At 41.3% G+C, this 18,920-nt stretch overlaps 3 protein-coding genes and 2 long non-coding RNA genes across 9 annotated transcripts in view; 4 read left to right on the top strand and 1 right to left on the bottom strand.

The window, feature by feature from the left end:
• The window catches only part of LOC101164162 (glutamate receptor 1), a 219,680-nt gene extending 216,896 nt beyond the window's left edge, over positions 1–2,784 (bottom strand). For all 3 annotated transcript variants that reach the window (XM_023959328.1, XM_023959329.1, XM_023959330.1), the window contains exon 1: positions 2,713–2,784. The gene's annotated coding sequence lies outside the window, so the exon portion shown is untranslated. The remainder of the gene's footprint in view (positions 1–2,712) is intronic.
• On the top strand, positions 2,738–7,368 carry LOC110015771. Of its 3 annotated transcripts, XR_002874018.1 has the most exons (6): positions 2,738–2,851; positions 3,646–3,750; positions 3,960–6,286; positions 6,375–6,410; positions 6,833–6,867; positions 7,335–7,365. It is a non-coding gene; the product is annotated as an uncharacterized LOC110015771 (long non-coding RNA). The 3 variants fall into 3 exon arrangements; XR_002291029.2 differs by lacking the exon at positions 6,375–6,410 and having other exon boundaries at positions 7,335–7,368; XR_002874019.1 differs by lacking the exons at positions 6,375–6,410; positions 6,833–6,867 and having other exon boundaries at positions 7,335–7,366.
• A 209-nt stretch (positions 7,369–7,577) lies between these two features.
• On the top strand, positions 7,578–10,439 carry LOC110015772. The gene is made up of 3 exons (XR_002291030.2): positions 7,578–7,705; positions 9,493–9,588; positions 9,751–10,439. It is a non-coding gene; the product is annotated as an uncharacterized LOC110015772 (long non-coding RNA).
• Positions 10,440–11,663: 1,224 nt separating this feature from the next.
• LOC101171501 (protein Wnt-8a) lies at positions 11,664–15,401 on the top strand. The gene is made up of 6 exons (XM_004073532.4): positions 11,664–13,624; positions 13,706–13,739; positions 13,827–13,965; positions 14,078–14,203; positions 14,295–14,437; positions 14,532–15,401. Exons 1-6 carry the CDS (start codon positions 13,536–13,538, stop codon positions 15,096–15,098), a joined length of 1,098 nt encoding a protein of 365 aa, XP_004073580.1. The 5' UTR covers positions 11,664–13,535; the 3' UTR covers positions 15,099–15,401.
• A 288-nt stretch (positions 15,402–15,689) lies between these two features.
• On the top strand, positions 15,690–17,430 carry LOC101171257 (protein Wnt-8-like). Its single transcript, XM_023959486.1, has 5 exons — positions 15,690–15,709; positions 15,802–16,082; positions 16,268–16,393; positions 16,471–16,613; positions 16,697–17,430. The coding sequence occupies exons 1-5, from the start codon at positions 15,690–15,692 to the stop codon at positions 17,234–17,236; spliced, it is 1,110 nt and encodes a 369-aa protein (XP_023815254.1). The 3' UTR covers positions 17,237–17,430.
• The last annotated feature ends 1,490 nt before the right edge of the window (positions 17,431–18,920 follow it).

Raw genomic sequence — 18,920 nt, 5'->3', positions numbered from 1 at the left:
ACTGACCCAGTTATGATTACAGATGATTGCAGCATGGGGTACCCCCTGATTAAAGCAAGGAGGCAGACCCGGGACATCCCACTGCAACAATCCCATTCCATGAGAAGGGTTTGTCCCTGTGTGGAAAATTCCCCTGAAACATTTAGTTTGTGTTTGCATTGTCAAACTAGGATAGAATAGGGACACATTATCGTATTTAAATAAAACAATACTCAAATAATTTAATTTTTTTGATGATTTCTTTGCCTGCCCTAAACAGTAATGAATCTGCTGAGTAACGTCATGAAACATACTTGTCAATGGCAAATATAAAAACAGCTGCAGTTTTACACAGCACATACTTGAACTGCTTGACAGCTGCTGTCAGAGACAGAAGTTTAGTTTCCATATTCCTATTATGATCACACCATGAGGCTATTATGAGAGAAGGACATGAGTGACTCAGAAGACTAACAGGAAGAAAGGAAGAGTCCACTTTGAAGCATTTAAAAATGAAAACAAGGTTTTCTTATGGTTATCAATCGTGTTGTTTTAAAATGAAAAGATTTTTCCATTTTGATCCAGAAGAGAAAGTTACAGATCCAGTAACTTAAGTTTCAAGCAATAAAAAAGAAAAGAGCAGGGCTTTTAGATAGGGTAATGAATCAAAAGTGGTAAGAACTGGGGATACCACAACTCTGTTTAAAATTGAAACGTTTGTTTCACTACCGAATTGTGGGGCAAATTAATCATTGAATCCTTTTTATTGCTAACGTTTGCATATGTTTACATTGAAAGTGTCAAACACACGTTCTGTTACTTCACATTAGTCTTAAGCCAACTAAAAAAATATATTTTTGTGGTTTTGTAATTCAAAAATCATATATTGAACCAATACAATACAGTGACACAAAACTCAAGGGTTGAATCTAATCATGGGGAAAGTATCGTTGCGTCCCTGGTATAAAGACATCAATAAAAAATAGGCGGCAGTGGCTCAGGTGGTTGATCAAGTCGTCCAATGATCGAAGGGTTGGCAGTTCGATACCCACTCCCACCACTCAACTGTCGTTATGTTCTTGGGTAAGACACGTCCCCTCCCTGCCCCCAGTGTGGCTCCACCGGTGTGTGAGTGCGTATGAATGTCCCAGTGATGGTCAGAGGGGCCATAGGCGCGTTATGGCAGCCACGCCTCTGTCTGCCCAGGGCAGCTGTGGCTACATCAGCAGATACCATCACCAAGTATGGATGAGGACCAAATGAATCATGGACACATTGTCAGGGCTTTGAGTGTCTGGAAAAGCGCGGATAAATCCAATCCATTATTAGTATTATTTTGATTATAAAAAGTACAAATGTGTTAAAGGAAAAAGTTGAAGTCCCATCAGTGATCACACAATAGGTCACTGATGGGGTATGTCAAATTTGCCCTCGCCAGTTGACCCATCTCCTTAGGCAGAAGTCAGCTGCAGTCATAGCAGCATGCTGGTTGAAACCCCGGTCCAACCCTTGCTTAGCATCAAGCTGGAAGCGTTGTGTCCCATTTATAGAGGCTGTCACTGAATACCATGCATTTAAACCCATGACCTCGCAGTCTCAGGGTGGATATTCTACCACTAAGCTACGGGTGTGATAGCTGCAGTCCAAAAGTGAGCAAGAATTATATATACTACCTTATTTTTCAGACCATGAGCCGTTCCAGAATATAAGTATCAGATGCCAAAAAATGCAAAACAGAGAAGAAAAAAGAAACAAATCATGCAAGTCCCAATTTTTTTTTTTTGACAAAATACAAAGAATTGGCATTTAACGTATTTAGCTTCATGAAACAGGAGGAATTGAATATATATATTTGCTAAAAATATGAATAATTATTCTGATAACCACAGCACAAAGAACAACTAAACTCTTCAGATGGCTTCAAATCACTGAATTCATTACATTTTTCATCGTCTTTGTCACTTTTGAACAACTCCACCAAGGCCTACCAATCCACACACACACACACACACACACACACACACACACACACACAACTGCAGTGCTCTCTAGAGGTTGTGGGAGAAATCACCAACACATGATCATACAGTGTATGCATTTTTTAAATCACATACAAGTCACACATGAGTAGAAATCGCAACCTGGCCAAACTATGCAAAAAAAAAACTACATTGCTTATAATCAGAAAAATATGTAAAAACTGTAAAAGACCAGGTGTATTATAAAATTCTCATAATAAAATAGAATTCAATTCGTTTTGGGGTAAATTCCTTAACATATTCAATATGACTAAAGCAAAAAGTTACGATCAAATTAGTTTCTCAATAACATTAAGGATTTAGGTTTTACACACACAAAGAAAAACCTATGAAGGTCAGTGAGTCCTGCAGGGGATTATTACAGCATATCATGTTCACAGCTGCTCATAAATAAGGAAATAAAGCTGAAATTTTCTACATGGAGGAGTTTTTGCTGTGAGTCTGCTTCCTTCTTGGCTCAACTCTATTAGTTATTCATGACAAAGGAAGGCTGACCAAGCTTTCAGTCACCCTCAGTTCCCCCTCCCTCCCTCCCTCCTTTATATACACCCCCCGTGTGTGGGAGACACGGCAGTCTCGTTCCTGCAGCCTCTCAGCTTCAGCATCACACTCCGTTCTCCATCTCTGCACCCCCCTGCACTCTCTGGAGGATTAAATCCCACATCTGTGAGGACCGTCGGTAAGAAAGACTCACCTGTCTCCTTATGGATGCATTTTGGTTGCCAGTGCTTTTTGTCTCTTTTACCAAGACTCGAACAAAGGGTTGGGGTGTGGCAGGATCTGGCGGCCCACAGCAACACTGAAATGATGAGGAAAATGGGACATTAAAGATGGTGATTATTATTAAGTTAATACAGTAACAAGAGTGCAATAGGATTTTAAATATTAGGTGCAAGTATGAAGTTAAAGAGGTAAGATTAAAATTCTGTTGAATTTTTTGCTTGGCAGGACACCATTTTCAGCTGGTTTGACAATTTCTGAGAAAAATCAAAAGATTAAAAAAAAAAACCAGTTTAGGACAGAATGAAGAGTTTGTCAAAGTAGCTTCATGAAATGCTATTTACATTTTGAGCTGATTAGCAGTCTATTTGCCCATGCCTGTGGCTGCAGGATTTAGACTTGGTAATATTTCCTAGAGCAGTGGGCCCAAAATGCATTTCTGGGCTGGGCTGTGAAAGCCTCATTTGTCAGATCTGACTGTAGAAATGGTACTGCGGTGGAGCCTGTGGCGCAACACCTCCATCCACAGTGCTGCAGGGATGGATGCATAGAGGGGGAGCAGACGCAGGGGGTGAGAACAAAGACTAGCCTCAGACAGGATGAAGGCACGGACAAAGAAAAGAGCAGACCGACAGGTGAAGGCAGGCACATGTTAGCTTCATGTAGAAGCAGACACCCAGACAGAGCATGTGTGGGAGGAAACCACCACTCACAGGCATCCATGTAAACTGAGCTGCACATGGCATGGCCACTCCCTTTCAGACCCAGCTGCTTCATGAGATTAAATATGTAAGGCTACACGTCAGACCTATATGACTGGGATCATTGGAAATCTGTGCGCATGTGCTGACTCCACTCACAAAAAAGAAAAAAGGTCAAAGCAGGGTGTCCGTCTCATCTTTTGCAGCCAAAATGTCCGACAAACCTGACATGACTGAGATCGCCCGCTTCGACAAGACAAAGCTGAAGAAGACGGAGACAAAAGAAAAAAACCCTCTGCCCACCAAAGAGAGTGAGCATCCCCTTTCACTGTCTTCAGTTAGCCTTATTCATCTCCTGCTGCAGTTCTCCTGTCACTATACATCCCCTCAGCAAGGACGCCAGCTGGCGAGAAAAATCTAAAATGAAAGACATCGCTGCAGCATCAGCACAAAAAAACGCAGCATTTTGCGTTGAGTCCTTGCAGCATAACCCCTGACTATGCTCTCTTTTCTTTTGCAGCCATTGAGCAGGAGAGGAAAGGCGATGCCACACCTTGACTTGAGCACAAGAAGAGAAGCTGAGATGCCACAGAAAAAAAAGCACTTTCTTTCAATTACCACAATATTTTGGATCTGTTTCATTGTCTTCAGATTAGGGTGCTATAAGGGTACTTCTGCATCCTCACATGGGGGCTTTCTTGCCATTCTGAAAACTTGAGCCTGGGTGCCTGTCTTGTCCTGTTAGCTGTAAGCTAGCATGTGTCCAGTATTGCCAAACTAGGGAGGGGTGTGACGTAGAAATATGAGGGAGGGAGGCAGTTATGCAGGCTAGTGGGGGGGGGGGGGTTGGCTGTCCACAGACATGGGAGTAAGTCAACACATGGGATGATTTCTTATTAACTTTTTACTTTTCTTTTTGGAATAAATATGAAGACATGGAAACGGTTTGCTGTCTCCTTCATGATGTTGCAGTTCAGCTGCTGACACATTTTTCACAGTCTTTGCTTTCCAAACAACTCCTATGGACAATGTGTGAACCAAATGTCCCAAACACCATAAATGCACACGAACTCTGAATTTTAAATACTAATCCACACATCAAACTTACATTTGACAGATAGTTACATACCAGGCAATTCTTTAAATGTGTATGTTTTCCTCCAAGAAGCTAAAGTTCCTTCTGGTTTATTACAATCCTCAAAAGATTAACTCGCCCAGGCTCTTCAGAATATTTACGTTTAGTCAGTTCTTGTATCCGACCATGTTTAGAGAATACCCATATGTTTGCTTTATAGTCACCTGCCTGTTTCTGACCTGACTTCTAAGATTCAAACTGTGTTTGTCATTTTAGTCACTTTTGTAGTGAGGCGGTCCTGCTTCTCCCTTTTAGCTTGTTTCTGTTCACCCAGGATCTTCCTGAATTTAATCATCCCAGCTGTTTCTGATTTAGATAATTGCAGAGTTACACAAACCTGGTCTCTGTACTCACATTTTGGGGTTTTAGACACTTGTTCTTCAACATGCTATAGTAACAAAGCTGCTTATACAGTTTTAATTTGGTTTTCTGAATTAAAAAAGGTGTTGAGGGAAAATGTGGAACAAAGAGAGAGAAAGAGTCAGGAGTTACAAAAAAAAACAACAAAGAAAAAAACATCCTGAACCACACTCTAGACCAGGTGGTGGCAATAATGTACCACAAAGCTGTTTGTCAAGCATAAAAAAACCCACAGAAGAAGACCCTTATTCTTGCTCAACACTTTATTTTGGACCTCAATGTACATGCCTTAGAATATCTTTTTGAAAAAATACTTTTTGTTTGTGATTTTTTGAATATTGTTATGAGAAATATTTGTCGGCATACATCCCATATCCCACAACTTTTAAAGCTGCACAGGCGAAAAAGCGTAATTAAATCCCAAGATATATGACATCAACATATTTTTAAATGTATATCAGTGAGAGCACAAACGCACACCTAATGAAGGTTTAGGTCACAGGTGTCAAACTTCTTAGTGGCAAAACACACCGGGTTTACATGGCTTTAGACACGGTGTATTCTAGTAGATCCAGGTTGGTGACAGTTAATCACAACAAGCAGAAACTGATTTTCTTGTACATGTAAAAAATATATATATTATACATCGTTAAAAAATAATTAAAAAAACAAGCACGCATTACTCTGTATCCAATGGCACTTGTCAAGTCTGATAAAACTAAGTCATTTTGCACATCTGTCAGTCAAACCCACTTCCTTGAGAAAATCCAATGTTGACATTATTTAATTTTGTTTTCAATGTTTGTTTGATTTTTACTGATATATAAAATAAGCTCCTATAAACCCGGGTGGCATCCCATGGTGCATCAGGAACCTTTCTCCAAAATGTGTGATTGTCTGATAACAATAAAAAAATTAAGACTAAGAAAACAGTTTTAATATTTAAAGTTGTATCTCATGATTGTCATAGCTCTTTATATTTTTATCTGTATCATTCTTTTTTTTTTTGTCCCAGAAGAATCCTCTAGCTTACTGTTGATATGAGTAAGAGTACACTGTAAACCCGAATAGTCCAATGAGCTCAAAAGTTTTATAATCACTGAAATCAAAAGTAACAAACAAGTTGAGTCAGCTTAAAACCTATAAGCCGATTCAACTTTTGCCACAGTTATATCTTTATTGGACTGAAACATTTTGAGTAAATGAAACCGAGTCAAAACTTATGAGTAATGAGACGTGATGACGTCATAACGTACGCCCATGAACCTGAACTCAGCCACAGAAGTCTTCAAGATGGCGGAGGTCTGATGCGAGTGTCAACTGGCCCAAGTTGATAACGCACATACGTCTAGGTAAGTCGTATTGTTTTATTTTTAATTATATTTTATGACTTTCGCCTCTGTATTATATATTTGTTGCTTCTTTTGATGTTCCTTCTAGTATATCCTTTGTATTCATGACGTGCTCCACGAGTTTGTATGTATCTTCGAATAATATTTGTTCTGAATTAAACAATTATGTATGTTTTGCAGTATCATGTCATCAGAGAATTATTGCTTGTGGTTAAAAGAAGTTGTTGGGGCAAAGTTTCAAGTTTTACGTTTACCGAGTTGGTTGGCGCACATTTTAAATTATCTAACCGTTACTACTAGCTAACCGTTACTACTAGCTAACCGTTACTACTAGCTAACCGCTAGCTCTGGCAGAGCGGCTGCCACAGCCACATATACGACTCGGTGGGAATTGCCTTTTTTTTCTACTACATTTTACCACAGGCTCTGTGATTTGGTAATCGTTATGTTTTTCTGTAACTTGTATTTCACGTAGTAACCTAATAAATGCAAATGTGGGCTAAGCTAGCTGCCTTACGCTAACATGTTCTCGTATCTTATTTTTAGTGAACCGGCGGTGCGTTTGAAAAATAAGAGCGGAGGTAAGTTTGGATTGTAGTTAACATGGCTGCAATATTTAAGACACGGGCAGCTCTCAGTCCAATGAATCCTCCTGGAGAACATTTGACCTTATTGACAAATTAAATTAATTATGAATAAGTAAAAATGTCCAACCTACCTTAAGTTAATGTTATGTAGCAGTTATAACTTTGTCCTGAATTGGGCTCGAGTTAAAGTACTAAATGTACGATATAGTTTGCTTAAGACTCAAAAAACGGTATTTTGGCCCCTGGTTTGGTTGTGATTTGTGTTTCACAATGTCAAATATTTTAATATAACAGTTTTGTCTCTTCCTAAAACATCCATAAAATATTAATATGCATCCTAGATTACATATTGTGGACAGAGTATTGAGGCTATTGTAAAATGCAGCAGTTTTTCCAAGCTACCAGTAGCTTGAAAAAGCTTTAAATTGTGTTTAACATTTTAATTTTTTTTTTTTTTGTAGATGTGAGCTGAGTTTCATCGCATCACAAATGTAAATGGTAAATGGCGTATACTCATATAGCGCTTTCTACCTTCTTACGAAGGCCCAAAGCGCTTTACAGTCACAGTCCCATTCACCCATGCACACACACATTCACACACTGATGGCGGCTCCGCTGCCAAACACTGGCGCCAACCTCCCACCAGAGGCAAGGTGGGGTTCAGTGTCTTGCCCAAGGACACTTCGGCACATGTCGGCACAAATGTCAACCTGCGAAAACAGTTTTATTTTGACCTGGACAGACAGACGCCACGGATGCTGATCTTGTTGAGACAGAAGGCAGCACGAACCGGAAGGCTCTATGCGACATTCTGCACCTCTATGATAAACAGGTGAGGTGTAACTGCATGGCATAATCCAGATTATGCATTAGTATAGCTAAAAGAAGGGGCTGACTTGGATCGGTTCATATTAATCACTGAGCGTTTCTAATTCAGTGAATGACTGTAAATGTTTGCTTCACTGGAGAAAAAAACATCAACGTTGATCCCAATGCATTTGTAAATATGAATGTAATGTCATCTTATGTTTGGTGTATTTTTGAAATAACTGTACAATTTTAAGATACCGTAATTTCCGGACTACAAGCCGCTACTTTTTTCCTGCGCTTACAGCCTTGCGGCTTATTCAGTGACGCGGCTAATTTATGGATTTAATTGGCGGCCGCCATGTATGTACTTTCGAACTCAGTGAATAGTTTGAATTCTCTATCTGACACCAAGCACGAGGCATTTTTATTCAACACACCTCTTAGCAGCCAAACAGCATGGACTTGACTTCAGGTCTTAGACACTTCAGTCATGGTTCAACAAAACGAAACACGCATGCCCGGCCGCATCCCAGAATCCTTTGGGGCCATTAGACCCAACGTGCACGTGATCGCCGCTACATTATGATGAAGCTTTCAAGTTAAAAGCAATCGTTAAAAGCAGCGTAAAAAAGTCCACCGTCACCAACGGGTTTGGAAAAGCCGGTTTGCTGCGTGACGGAGAGAACAGCGCATGGAGTGAATTTACACTCCATTTACGGTTTCTAAGGAAACCGTAAAAGCGGAATTTTGCTTTGAAAAACTCACAGCCTCCGTGTGAGCTGGAGACATCTTCTCCTGCTGATTGAGCTGCGGGGCCGATGGCAGTCTGAAGGCTCCCACACGTAACAACGCACCCGCCCGTCATACACAAAACGTAAAGTTTTAAGTCCGATTGCTCTGCACAGAAACGATTTGCTCCATCCACCGGCGCAACGGGGACGAAGTGCTTGAAGCCGCCCTGGCCAGAGGTGTCGGAGTAGATAGGAAGGGGAGACAAGGAGCGCGCGGGAGCGGAGGCGTCTGCGGAGTGCAGAGGCTTCTGAATTCTGACGCACGCGCCGCACTGAGGCGCGCGTATCACGCTGAGGCGCGCGCTTTTCAGTCGCCGCTGCTGTATTTTACCGGTGTGTTTTTTAACCAGCCCTGTTACTCCCATAACGCTGCCGCGACACAAGCGGAAGGAGAGCTGTACCCGTTCACCCCTCCATGCACTGCTGATACTTGCTCATTCTTAAACACGTACAACAGAATGGCGAGCCGGGCGTTGGCCCCGCCTTTAGCCCCTAAGACTCATGGGAAATGTGGAATCGCGGATGTAAATTTCCTCATTATAACTGAGGGATGTAATGTTGATTATATGGTTACTGTTTGTAATTTTTTGTTAGATACCTAGATTGTCAATAAGTAAAAAAAAAATGAAATAAAAACAACATAACTGAGGAACTTGTGAACAGAATATAGGTCCATGCTGTTTGACAGATGTCTATACACTCAAATATGTGACCCAGAGTCAAAACTGGCACCACCCACAATGTGCTAATAAATTGCACTCACTCTGGGATGCTGGGCGTGATCTGTCTGGATGACAATATCGGCTAACATGCGCGGCTTGTACTCTGACACGGCTTGTGTATGTATAAAAGCAGTCAAACACGTGAATATGGGTGGGTGCGGCTTGTAATCGGGTGCGCTTTGTAGTCCGGAATTTACGGTAATTAAAAAGACTAAATGAACTGATCTGAGCCAGACCAAAGGGTGCAGTCATTTGAAATATGTTTGCCATATTAATTTGTATTTGTCTCTGTTCAGCAAGAACAGACTGCTGATGTTAATGGTACTCCTGTCCTGTACTGGCTTCCCATATACAAACGTGAGGAGGACCCACAGTTCTTCAAAGTTTGGAATGTAGGTACTTTATGATGGATAATGTTTTATTCACTAAATAGTACCAGTGACAGTGTGCTGGTTAATACTCCAGCTGTGTGGGTAATATAACTTAACCAGAAAGTCATGCCAAAGCAATGTTGTGAGGTAAAGCACATAGTCTCCTAAAATATTGCACTTCAGCTCATCTGTGCTCCTGTACCTGACCGTGGACCTCGCCTCTGACTCGTCTGGGGCCCACAGCCGTCCCCTATTTCATCTGGATGACGCCAATCTGCTGGACTTTAAAAATGCAGTTGTTGAACTAGAAAATGTAATTCTTTAAGAGTTCTGGAACATCGCCTGTCCGTCCTGGGGGAGGAGTCTTTTTTTATTTATTTTTTTAAAGGAGTTTTCCTTACTGTGTAAGAGGGATCTAATGGCAGGGATGCCCAGTTTGGTTTAGTCTGTTTAGTTTAGTCAATACCTAATGTATTATGATTTCATGTTCTTGTACAATTGCCGGTATGAAGCCCATGGAGACGACTTTTGTTGTGACATAGGACTATATAAATAAAATTGAACTGAATCTTTGCTCTTAAGTTGCATTGGCAAGAAGGTGACATTCTTTCCAGCAGGTTGTGTCATTGTTATGGAGACGTTCTGAGCTGTAGTTGAAAAACTGCCCCATAACAGAGACACAACCTGGTGGAGAGTAACGAGTGCTAACTGTGAGAGCATGAAATCAGGAAAGAGTTCCAGAGGGTGAATACTAGGTAAGCAGCTGGGTCGGATGGAATTCCTGGACGTGTCCTGAAAGGTACTGACCATCCAGCACAAGCTGAGAGTTATGTTGGTGAAACTGGTTAGGTGGAGGGAGGGGTGGGGTTTGGGTGAATAAATGTGATCCTCTTTTCAGATTGTCATGTTACAAAAGCTTTTGTTTATTTTTTTGTGTACAGTGCCTTATGGAATCATGATGATTCTTACATATAGTCTTATTTTGATTTCATTTGATTTTGTATTATATAAGCTCTGTTCTTCCAGATCCTTTTCAAGCAATAAATCAATCTCTACATGACTTTAGTTAAAGATCACTGTATTGAATTAAGCAAATGTGATTTAAGTGACGTTTTTGTTTTATTTTCTGTCTTTTTAATCAATGCATTTCATCATTTCTGTAATGAGTTTGATAAATGTTTAAATTATTTATTGCTTTGACTACAATGCTTGAAATCATTCATTTAAATCAACTTTAATAATTTTCCTGATGTGTAATTTCTGACCTTCTCTTAAAATGTCAATTTCAGGTTGTAGTTTTTGCATAAAGTTTTCTTCCCTCAAACGATCAATTCTCTCTCTTTAATACTACACTGTTTTTTTTTTCTTTGCAGATTAAAGGGTCACCAGAGGCAGACATCAGCAGCACCTCTGTTGGCATTCTGACCGTCAGCAACAACAATACAACTTCAGTGCATGTCTGTCTGCTCAGTACAGCAGTTGTGGTGGAAGATGAGCTTGTGGTAGGCGACATTCCCAAATGGGTATTTGTTTGAGCCCTCATGTTTGTAGGGAAAGGGCAGCCTAAGAAAATACAGTTTTATGTGGGAAAAGTGTAAAAAAAAAAAGGCTAATAAACAATTTTTGCTTTTCTTGAAATGTAAGAATGCTCTTTTTTATAAAGTTGTATAAGGAAATGGTGTAAAAAAGATTAGTGCTCATTTTTTGCTTTTCTTGAAGACTGATTTTTTTTTTTTTTTTTTTTTTTTTTTATGGCTTGTGCACTTTTCTTAACACAAATTGTGCAGTGTTTTACATTTTCTAGTACCACAAGTTGTTCAAATGTACTTGTGTAAGGTGGTTTAAAAATAAACTTGCAATTACAATTCTGCCTCAGTTTTTCTTTTGTAAGAATAGTCCTGACTAAGGATAAAAAAGGCTTAGTTTAGACTTCAAATGATTAATTTTGAGTTGAGATATATTAAAGTTTTTTAGTTCATTGACTAATGTATTAAGGTTCAATAAAAACAAAATATTCTAGTTTAGTAAAGTAAGAATCTTTAAGTTAGTTAAATAAAAAGTTATTGTTTACTTTTAGTTAATTTTTTTTATTTTTTAAGATTTTAAGTTCAAATAACTTATACTTTTTAAGTAAGTCAACTTAAGAATTATTATGTAATCTGTTTCCTCAAAAATTTTGAGTTCACTGAACTTATTCGGGTTTACAGTGTAAATAATTGGAAAATATAGCCAACTATCTCAGACCTCGACAGCTAAATGAATTTTCTATGCCTATTTTTTGAGCAATGGAATATTTCATTATAAATCATCTAATATTTTGTCATTACGGTTAGTGGGATCTTACCAACAACCGTCTTACTTTGGGACCTGATGAGTTCAGGTGGAGCTGCCATGAAGCTGCTCTGTGGTGGATGGCGTCTGCGCTCCTGCCACTCCTCCTCCGCCTGCGAAAGCCGCCACCTCCCGGCCTCTAACAGGCTCCATTCTCTCACCTCCTCTCATAAATCAACTCTCGCCTCTTTAATGTGTCCGAAATTAGTTTAAAATCATCTCATTAAGAAGTGTGCACGCGCTTTAATGACATTAGGAACGACGTTAGGTCTCTAAATCGAAATGAACGCTGCAACAATAGTATTTCATCAGTCTTCTTTGTGAGATGTATGGATTTTAAACAATGTGATGAGAATAAAATACATTTGAAAAACGTGATTTGTGCGTGGGTTTCGATGCGCACGCTCATCATAAAGTCTCCCCACATTAGCTAATTAAACTCGAAGACTCCCCCAAGTTCCAGCTCGTCTGAATGGATCTGCAGTGAAGGCCATGGGTTTCACCCTTTCAGGAAAATGAATGTGGATGATATCTAATTAGTAAGGATTATCCTCGCCCTCAGCTCTGCGCCATTGTCGGGGCCTCGCCCAGCCGCCCTGCCTATTGTTCAGCGCGCTGAGTGGATTGTTGTTTTAAGGGATTTTTGAGTGGTTTAGAAGGGATTTGACACATGTAAGCCGTTTAGTTTTAAAAACTCAAATGTTAATCAGCAGCTTGGCAAACTTTCTCCCATCATTTCACTGTAAGACCATGATGTGGGTCTAATACTGAAACTGCTGAGTGACTCTTCATGGCACAATCATCATGATATGGGTAAAAGGTATACAAGTAATTCATCACATATTTTAATGTGGCTACAAGACGAAATAAACCCAACTGATCAGGCACAACTGCTGTAAAACGGGTCAAACAAAAGCTCTTATGCGTTTACACTCTTGTAAATTCCAGACTGTTTTCACACCAAGTTGTTTCCCAGGGAAACAACTATTATCCTATTATCATGGCGATGCCAATTTCGCCAATGTGTGAGCCACTATTTACATGACTATATGGGGTCACCCTGAAAAGTTTGAAGGCTTTGTAGTCCCCGTGTCTCCCTGGGACACCTTTACCATTTCTAGAAAACTTCCCCAAGAAGGCCCGCGGCGGAATGCATCGTTTGATTCATGTAAATCTCTTGTATGAGTGGATTTATGAGGCATATTTAGGGATGGGTACAACAATTTTTGTGGGGATGCTATTAGTTTGTGTGATGCATTTACATAATGTCTGATTTATTTTAACTGGAACGTGCATTTCTTAAAATTGCGGGGCCCAGAAAGTTCCGTTACTGTCTTCCTGCAGATTCGTGGGAAAAGCGTGCAGGATGAGATCCTGGGAACGTCAGGTGAATGAATGAGGGGCTGTTTAAGTGTCTGCGTCACTTCTTTGAAGTGCACTTATGCACCGACGGCTCCTATTTGTCAAGGGGACGTGGCAATTAATGCTGTCATAGATGCATTTTCACGTTGAAACGTTACCTGCAGGACAAATCTGTCGATCGCAGGGGCAAGGCCGTATAAGTATCATCAGCGTGGAGGGAGGCTGCATCATTTGGCTTCAGCTCTCTTGGCACACACATCTGGAATAGGACAAACATGGCCCCTCATTGGAATGCAGCTGGCATGGAAATAGTTAATCTGCTCACTCTGTACATTTTCTGGCACATTCACTTGACTTCTTCTTGGTACGTAACTTAATTTATAGAAATAGCATCACAAATTCATTTTAAATAAGGCTGTAGCACTAACTTTGTTTTTCTTGACAGGTCGGTGAATAACTTTCTGATGACTGGGCCGAAGGTACGTAATTTAAAATAGATTCTGACTGGATTTTATTTATGAGTAAAATGGTACTCAGACCAAAAGCTCTCTTTGTTCCCTATCCAGGCTTTCCTGACCTATGCCAACAGCGTTCAAGTTGGCGCACGGATGGGAATCCACGAGTGCAAACATCAATTTGCTTGGGAAAAGTGGAACTGTCCAGAGAAAACACTGCAATTATCCACTCACATCGGCCTTCGAAGTGGTGAGTCCCTCATTTTCACTATGTGGTAGCACTCAGGCGTGCGCTTTTACGCATCAGCTGCCATGCCAAATCATATTCCATAGTCTTTTGGTTTCCTTTTCATGTGCTGTAGCCACAAAAGAGACGTCTTTTCTGCATGCAATCAGCGCCGCGGGAGTGATGTACACGCTCACCAAGAACTGCAGCATGGGGGACTTCGAAAACTGTGGCTGTGATGACTCCAGGATTGGTCAAGCAGGTGCGCTCCAGTGTTAGTCTTGTTGGTTTATTTTAACTGCAGATTGGAAAAAAATAATAACGGAATATATTTGATCTGTTTTAACGTTCAGGGGGAAAAGGGTGGATTTGGGGAGGCTGCAGTGACAATGTAGAGTTTGGAGAGAAGATCTCCAAACATTTTGTGGACGCGCTGGAGGGTGGGCATGACTCACGCGCAGCTGTCAACCTGCATAACAATGAGGCGGGCAGACTGGTAAGATATTAATTCATGTTTATTGATTCATTAAAAAAAACTCATATACCAGTAAAACATTTTATATGTTCCTTCTGTTTTCCTGTTTTTCCAGGCAGTGAAGGCGACCATGAGGAAAGCGTGCAAGTGTCACGGCGTGTCAGGAAGCTGCAGCATCCAGACTTGCTGGATGCAGCTGGCCGACTTTAGAGAGGTGGGCAACTACCTGAAGATGAAACACCAGCGGGCAATGAAGCTGGAACTGGACAAAAAACCCGCAAAGGCGGGGAACAGCGCAGTCAACCGGGGGATCATTGCGCACACTTTACGGCGCATCGCCAAGACTGAGCTCATTTACCTGGAGGATTCCCCCAATTACTGCGTCAAGAACCAAAGCCTGGGAGTGCAGGGCACCGAGGGACGCGAGTGCACGAAGGGGGATAAGAACTTCTCCCAGAAGGAGAAGAAAAGCTGCCGGAGTTTGTGCAACGAATGCGGCTTCAGAGTGGTGCAAAAGCGCGTTGAAGTGGTGAGCAGCTGCAACTGCAAATTTCACTGGTGCTGCACGGTCAGGTGCGAAAAATGCATGCAAGTGGTCACAAAGTATTACTGCGCGCGCAGAGAAGGGGGAAAGAGACACAATAATAAAACGAAGCGCAGGGACCGTGCGCAAAGGCACTGAGTCTCATCTGTTTTACAAACTGAACGCTAGAGTTTTAGCATGATGGATTTATATAAAATGTTATTTTCTATCAAACAAATCTAAAACTTTTTGTTGCACTTTCATATTTTGACTAAAACTGTTTTTAATTCCTAATCAAGCTACGTTTTTGAAGAAAAAACAAAACAGAACACGGGGCACTCCATATTGTGAGTTCAAAAGTTGCCTAGTCTAATTTTTGGATTTTTCTTGAGCTTGAAATGTGTCAGATATATTTTACTCTCTGTAATTAAAATGTCACATAATAAATATTTTTCTAAAGTATGAACGCCTCCTTCAGATTTGTCCATGGCAACATTTTGGTCTTCATCCATCTTACTGCCTTTAGGCAAAGGCAGGATGCTTTGATGTGCACATATAGGCGTTTCCAGAACCAGTCACCCAATCAGCTTTCTGTGGCTTCCGAAACAAATAACAAGAGTTCCATTTGTTCCTGATTCGATAAAGAGGAAAATTGAAGAAGCGAACCAGGACTAAAAAAGTTCTCCTATTGAATTTATTGGGATAACAATGGCCAATTCCCTACTTTTGCTTGTTTTTATGGTGGTGAAAATGTATCCGGGACAAGCTTGGTAAGATAAAGTTAAGATCCTTAGCACACAGTTTTAATTATTCATGTTTAAGTTAATACGATCAAATAAATGCATGTTATCTTTGCTTTAAGGGTGGCCAGTAACCTTCTAATGACGGGACCAAAGGTAAATAAAGCGTACCATTTATATGAACCGTTTTACGTCCAATGCTTGGAAAATGTGCTCAATGACTGCGCGCTTTTAAGTGAGGAAATCGACTCATGGTCGTTTCAAACTCTGCAGGCGCATCTCACCTATGCCAAGAGCGTGCAGGTGGGGACGCAGATCGGGATAGAGGAGTGCAAACATCAGTTTGCCTGGGATAGATGGAACTGTCCTGACAGCGCAACGCAGCAGAGAGGACTGAGACTTGGTATGTAGACATATGACATTTACAGGAGCAGGTGCACAGAAAATATTCATATAATATAAAAACCTATAAGGAATTGGATAAAAAAAAGTTTTCTCTTTCAAACGTTATTTTTTTCTCTGCAAATTACCAGATCAAACTGTTGTGTTATGTGTGATTATAGTTGGGTGACTGTTTTTGATTCGTAGCCACCAAAGAAACGTCTTTCGTCCACGCCATAAGTGCGGCGGGGGTCATGTTTACTCTGACGCGGAACTGTAGTTTGGGAGACCTGGAAAACTGCGGCTGTGACGTGCCAAACAATGGACAAACAGGTTAAAATACTATCAGTTTGTCACATTATGAGTTTGGGGCCTATTTAAATGACAGCATGGCGTGATGTCGTGATCAGGTGGTCGGGGCTGGTTATGGGGAGGCTGCAGCGATAACGTGGATTTCGGGGAGAGGATTTCCAAACTGTTCGTGGACTCACAGGAGACTGGGCAGGACTCTAGAGCTGCTGTCAATCTGCACAACAACGCAGCGGGCCGGCAGGTGATTTGTTTTTATTTTTGTCTGTTTTGAAAAAGTTATATTTGTTTCAGTTATTTGCGGTGATTAACTGCAGTTTCCAACAGGCCGTAAAGGCAACAATAAAGCGCATGTGTAGATGCCACGGCATGTCTGAGAGCTGCAGCGTGCAGACCTGCTGGACGCAGTTGTCGGATCTGAGGGAAATTGGGAATTTCCTAAAGTTGAAGTACAACCAAGCGCAAAAACTGGACGTGGACAGGACAACGATGAGGGCGGGAAACAGCGCGGACAACCGGGGAGCCGTGGTGGGCGTGGCCCAAACGGAGCTAGTCTACCTGGAGGACTCGCCTGACTACTGCAGGAGGAACACCAGTTTGGGGCTCCCCGGCACCGAGGGCCGGGAGTGCGCGCAGCACGGCACGGGCTCCACCCCGCCGGAGAGGCGCAGCTGCCGCAGGCTGTGCCACGACTGCGGCTTCAGGGTGGAGGAGAGGCGCACGGAGGTGGCGGGCAGCTGCAACTGCAAGTTCCACTGGTGCTGCAAGGTGGACTGTGAGGACTGCTCGCAGGTTCTCAGTAAACACGTGTGCGCCAGGAGGGAAGCCGGGGACGCATTCAGACGGAGAAACCGAGCCCCCAGATGAAAGATTACGGCTTTCTGCTGCTATTTTTGCACCTTTTATATCCAACTTTCCTCCTATAATCGGTTGATTTCTTTTTATTTATTAAAATTTTTTGTTTTGTCTTACAATGAAATAAATAAAAGTATTGTTGGAAATGGTGTGTTGCATTTCAGTCCTTAGAAAACGCCTTCACTCATGATAGAAGTTACAATAACAATGATCTGAATCCACTTTAGGGGGGATTACAGGATTAACACCAAACACAGATGTTGATCCAGCGCTGATCTGTAGTTACTTTGATGTCAAACGTGTATTGGAGTCATACTAAGAATAAAGAGACTAATTAGCTTTGGAAAAATTACCACATCAATGTGCTGCGCTGTCAGAGTCTGCCTCACACCCAAGGAGTAACGCAAATACTGACAAGTAATAGATTTGATCCGATATGGTGTTTTCCTGAAAAGGGAAATGCATGTTTTCTGAATATTGCCATGTCTCAGGGAACTTTGAAACTCACCCTGTGACCTGAAGGAAGTATTTATGCTTCTTCTGCCCCCTGGATCTCCAGAAATCTTCATCTCAGCTGGATGTGTCATAAATCTGCCGTGGTGTCAGATAGATAGCTCCTTCCTTAGAGGGGCTCTGCAGGGGGTTTGATGGAAGGGAGCTGGTTTGTGAGGCTCCTTCTCCCAAATTCATGACTTTGAAGGCAGCAAACCATACAAATGTTGTCAGTTAAGCTCAAGACTTTAGTTTGAATTTCTGCTCACCTTTTTTTTTCTTCTTCTTCTAAATGTAGACCCCTAATTTAATATAAACTGGGAAGCAATAAAGAGACAGAGAAAACAAACCCAAAATCCACTACATGCTCACCTTTGTTTACAGTTGGGAAGGGTGAATTTCCCATGCTGCCCTGCTGTGTGTTAATGAAGGTTTTACCCCACTGCAGGCCTTCCATGTTCATCTCTGCGTCAATATTAATGCTTTACAAGTTACTTCAGTTTTCCTCCTAGGTGATTTTTGAAACGTTTCGGTTAAAATCTGAAAAATTTCCCAAACATTCTCTCTCTGTCTTTTTTTTTTTTTAAATAAATGTAGATCTGCTAATTCAAACCCCTGAAAACTGCGTATTAAGGAGCGTCAGGTCTTTCATAGAGGCTGTGTTCTCTTATCAGAGGAGGAAAAAGGGGAGCGGGGGATCTCCCACAAGGACCCCCCAGGGGAACTTATGTATTCTCCCAGACAGGCCTGAGGGTCTGTGAGGATCTGAGCATGATTGATCACCCCTTCTCCCAGCTGCCCTCCTCTGTCACCTGGGTGTGAGATACCGGGAGGCCCGAAGCAGCTCAGGCTGCTCCCCGATACACAACTGAGGACAAACTATGAGGGGAGGTGCAGTCACAATATGACAACAAACACATGACAACATATGACAAACTTCCAGCATAAAAACAGTCAAACATTCGTGGTTTAGAGCAAACGTTATTTGTTCTTCTAATGACCTTGGATCTGTAATGCATTCATTTTCTTAGAATATAAGATTTTGAGGCGGAACAGTGTTTGAATTATTAAAAACAAGATCATTTCCTGTTGAAAACAGCTGTTTCACCCCTTTTCCCCATCAATTCCTCCCTAATTCTGCAAACCAAAAAATTAACAGACTCAAAAAAGTTTGATTTTACAAAGCAGAACAAGAATGAAATAA

This window comes from Oryzias latipes, chromosome 10, assembly GCF_002234675.1.
Source record: "Oryzias latipes chromosome 10, ASM223467v1".
NCBI lineage: Eukaryota > Metazoa > Chordata > Actinopteri > Beloniformes > Adrianichthyidae > Oryzias > Oryzias latipes.
This window is presented reverse-complemented; position numbering and strand designations above follow the sequence as displayed.

Excerpts from the sequence above, each read along its gene's own strand:
- LOC101171257 (XM_023959486.1), top strand. The coding sequence starts at position 15,690 with ATGTATCCGGGACAAGCTTG. Across the intron at positions 16,394-16,470 it reads GCCAAACAATGGACAAACAG|GTGGTCGGGGCTGGTTATGG; the intron begins GTTAAAATACTA and ends TGTCGTGATCAG. Across the intron at positions 16,614-16,696 it reads ACAACGCAGCGGGCCGGCAG|GCCGTAAAGGCAACAATAAA; the intron begins GTGATTTGTTTT and ends AGTTTCCAACAG.
- LOC101171501 (XM_004073532.4), top strand. The coding sequence starts at position 13,536 with ATGGCCCCTCATTGGAATGCAGCTGGCATGGAAATAGTTAATCTGCTC. Across the intron at positions 13,740-13,826 it reads TTCTGATGACTGGGCCGAAG|GCTTTCCTGACCTATGCCAA; the intron begins GTACGTAATTTA and ends TTCCCTATCCAG. Across the intron at positions 14,438-14,531 it reads ACAATGAGGCGGGCAGACTG|GCAGTGAAGGCGACCATGAG; the intron begins GTAAGATATTAA and ends CTGTTTTTCCAG.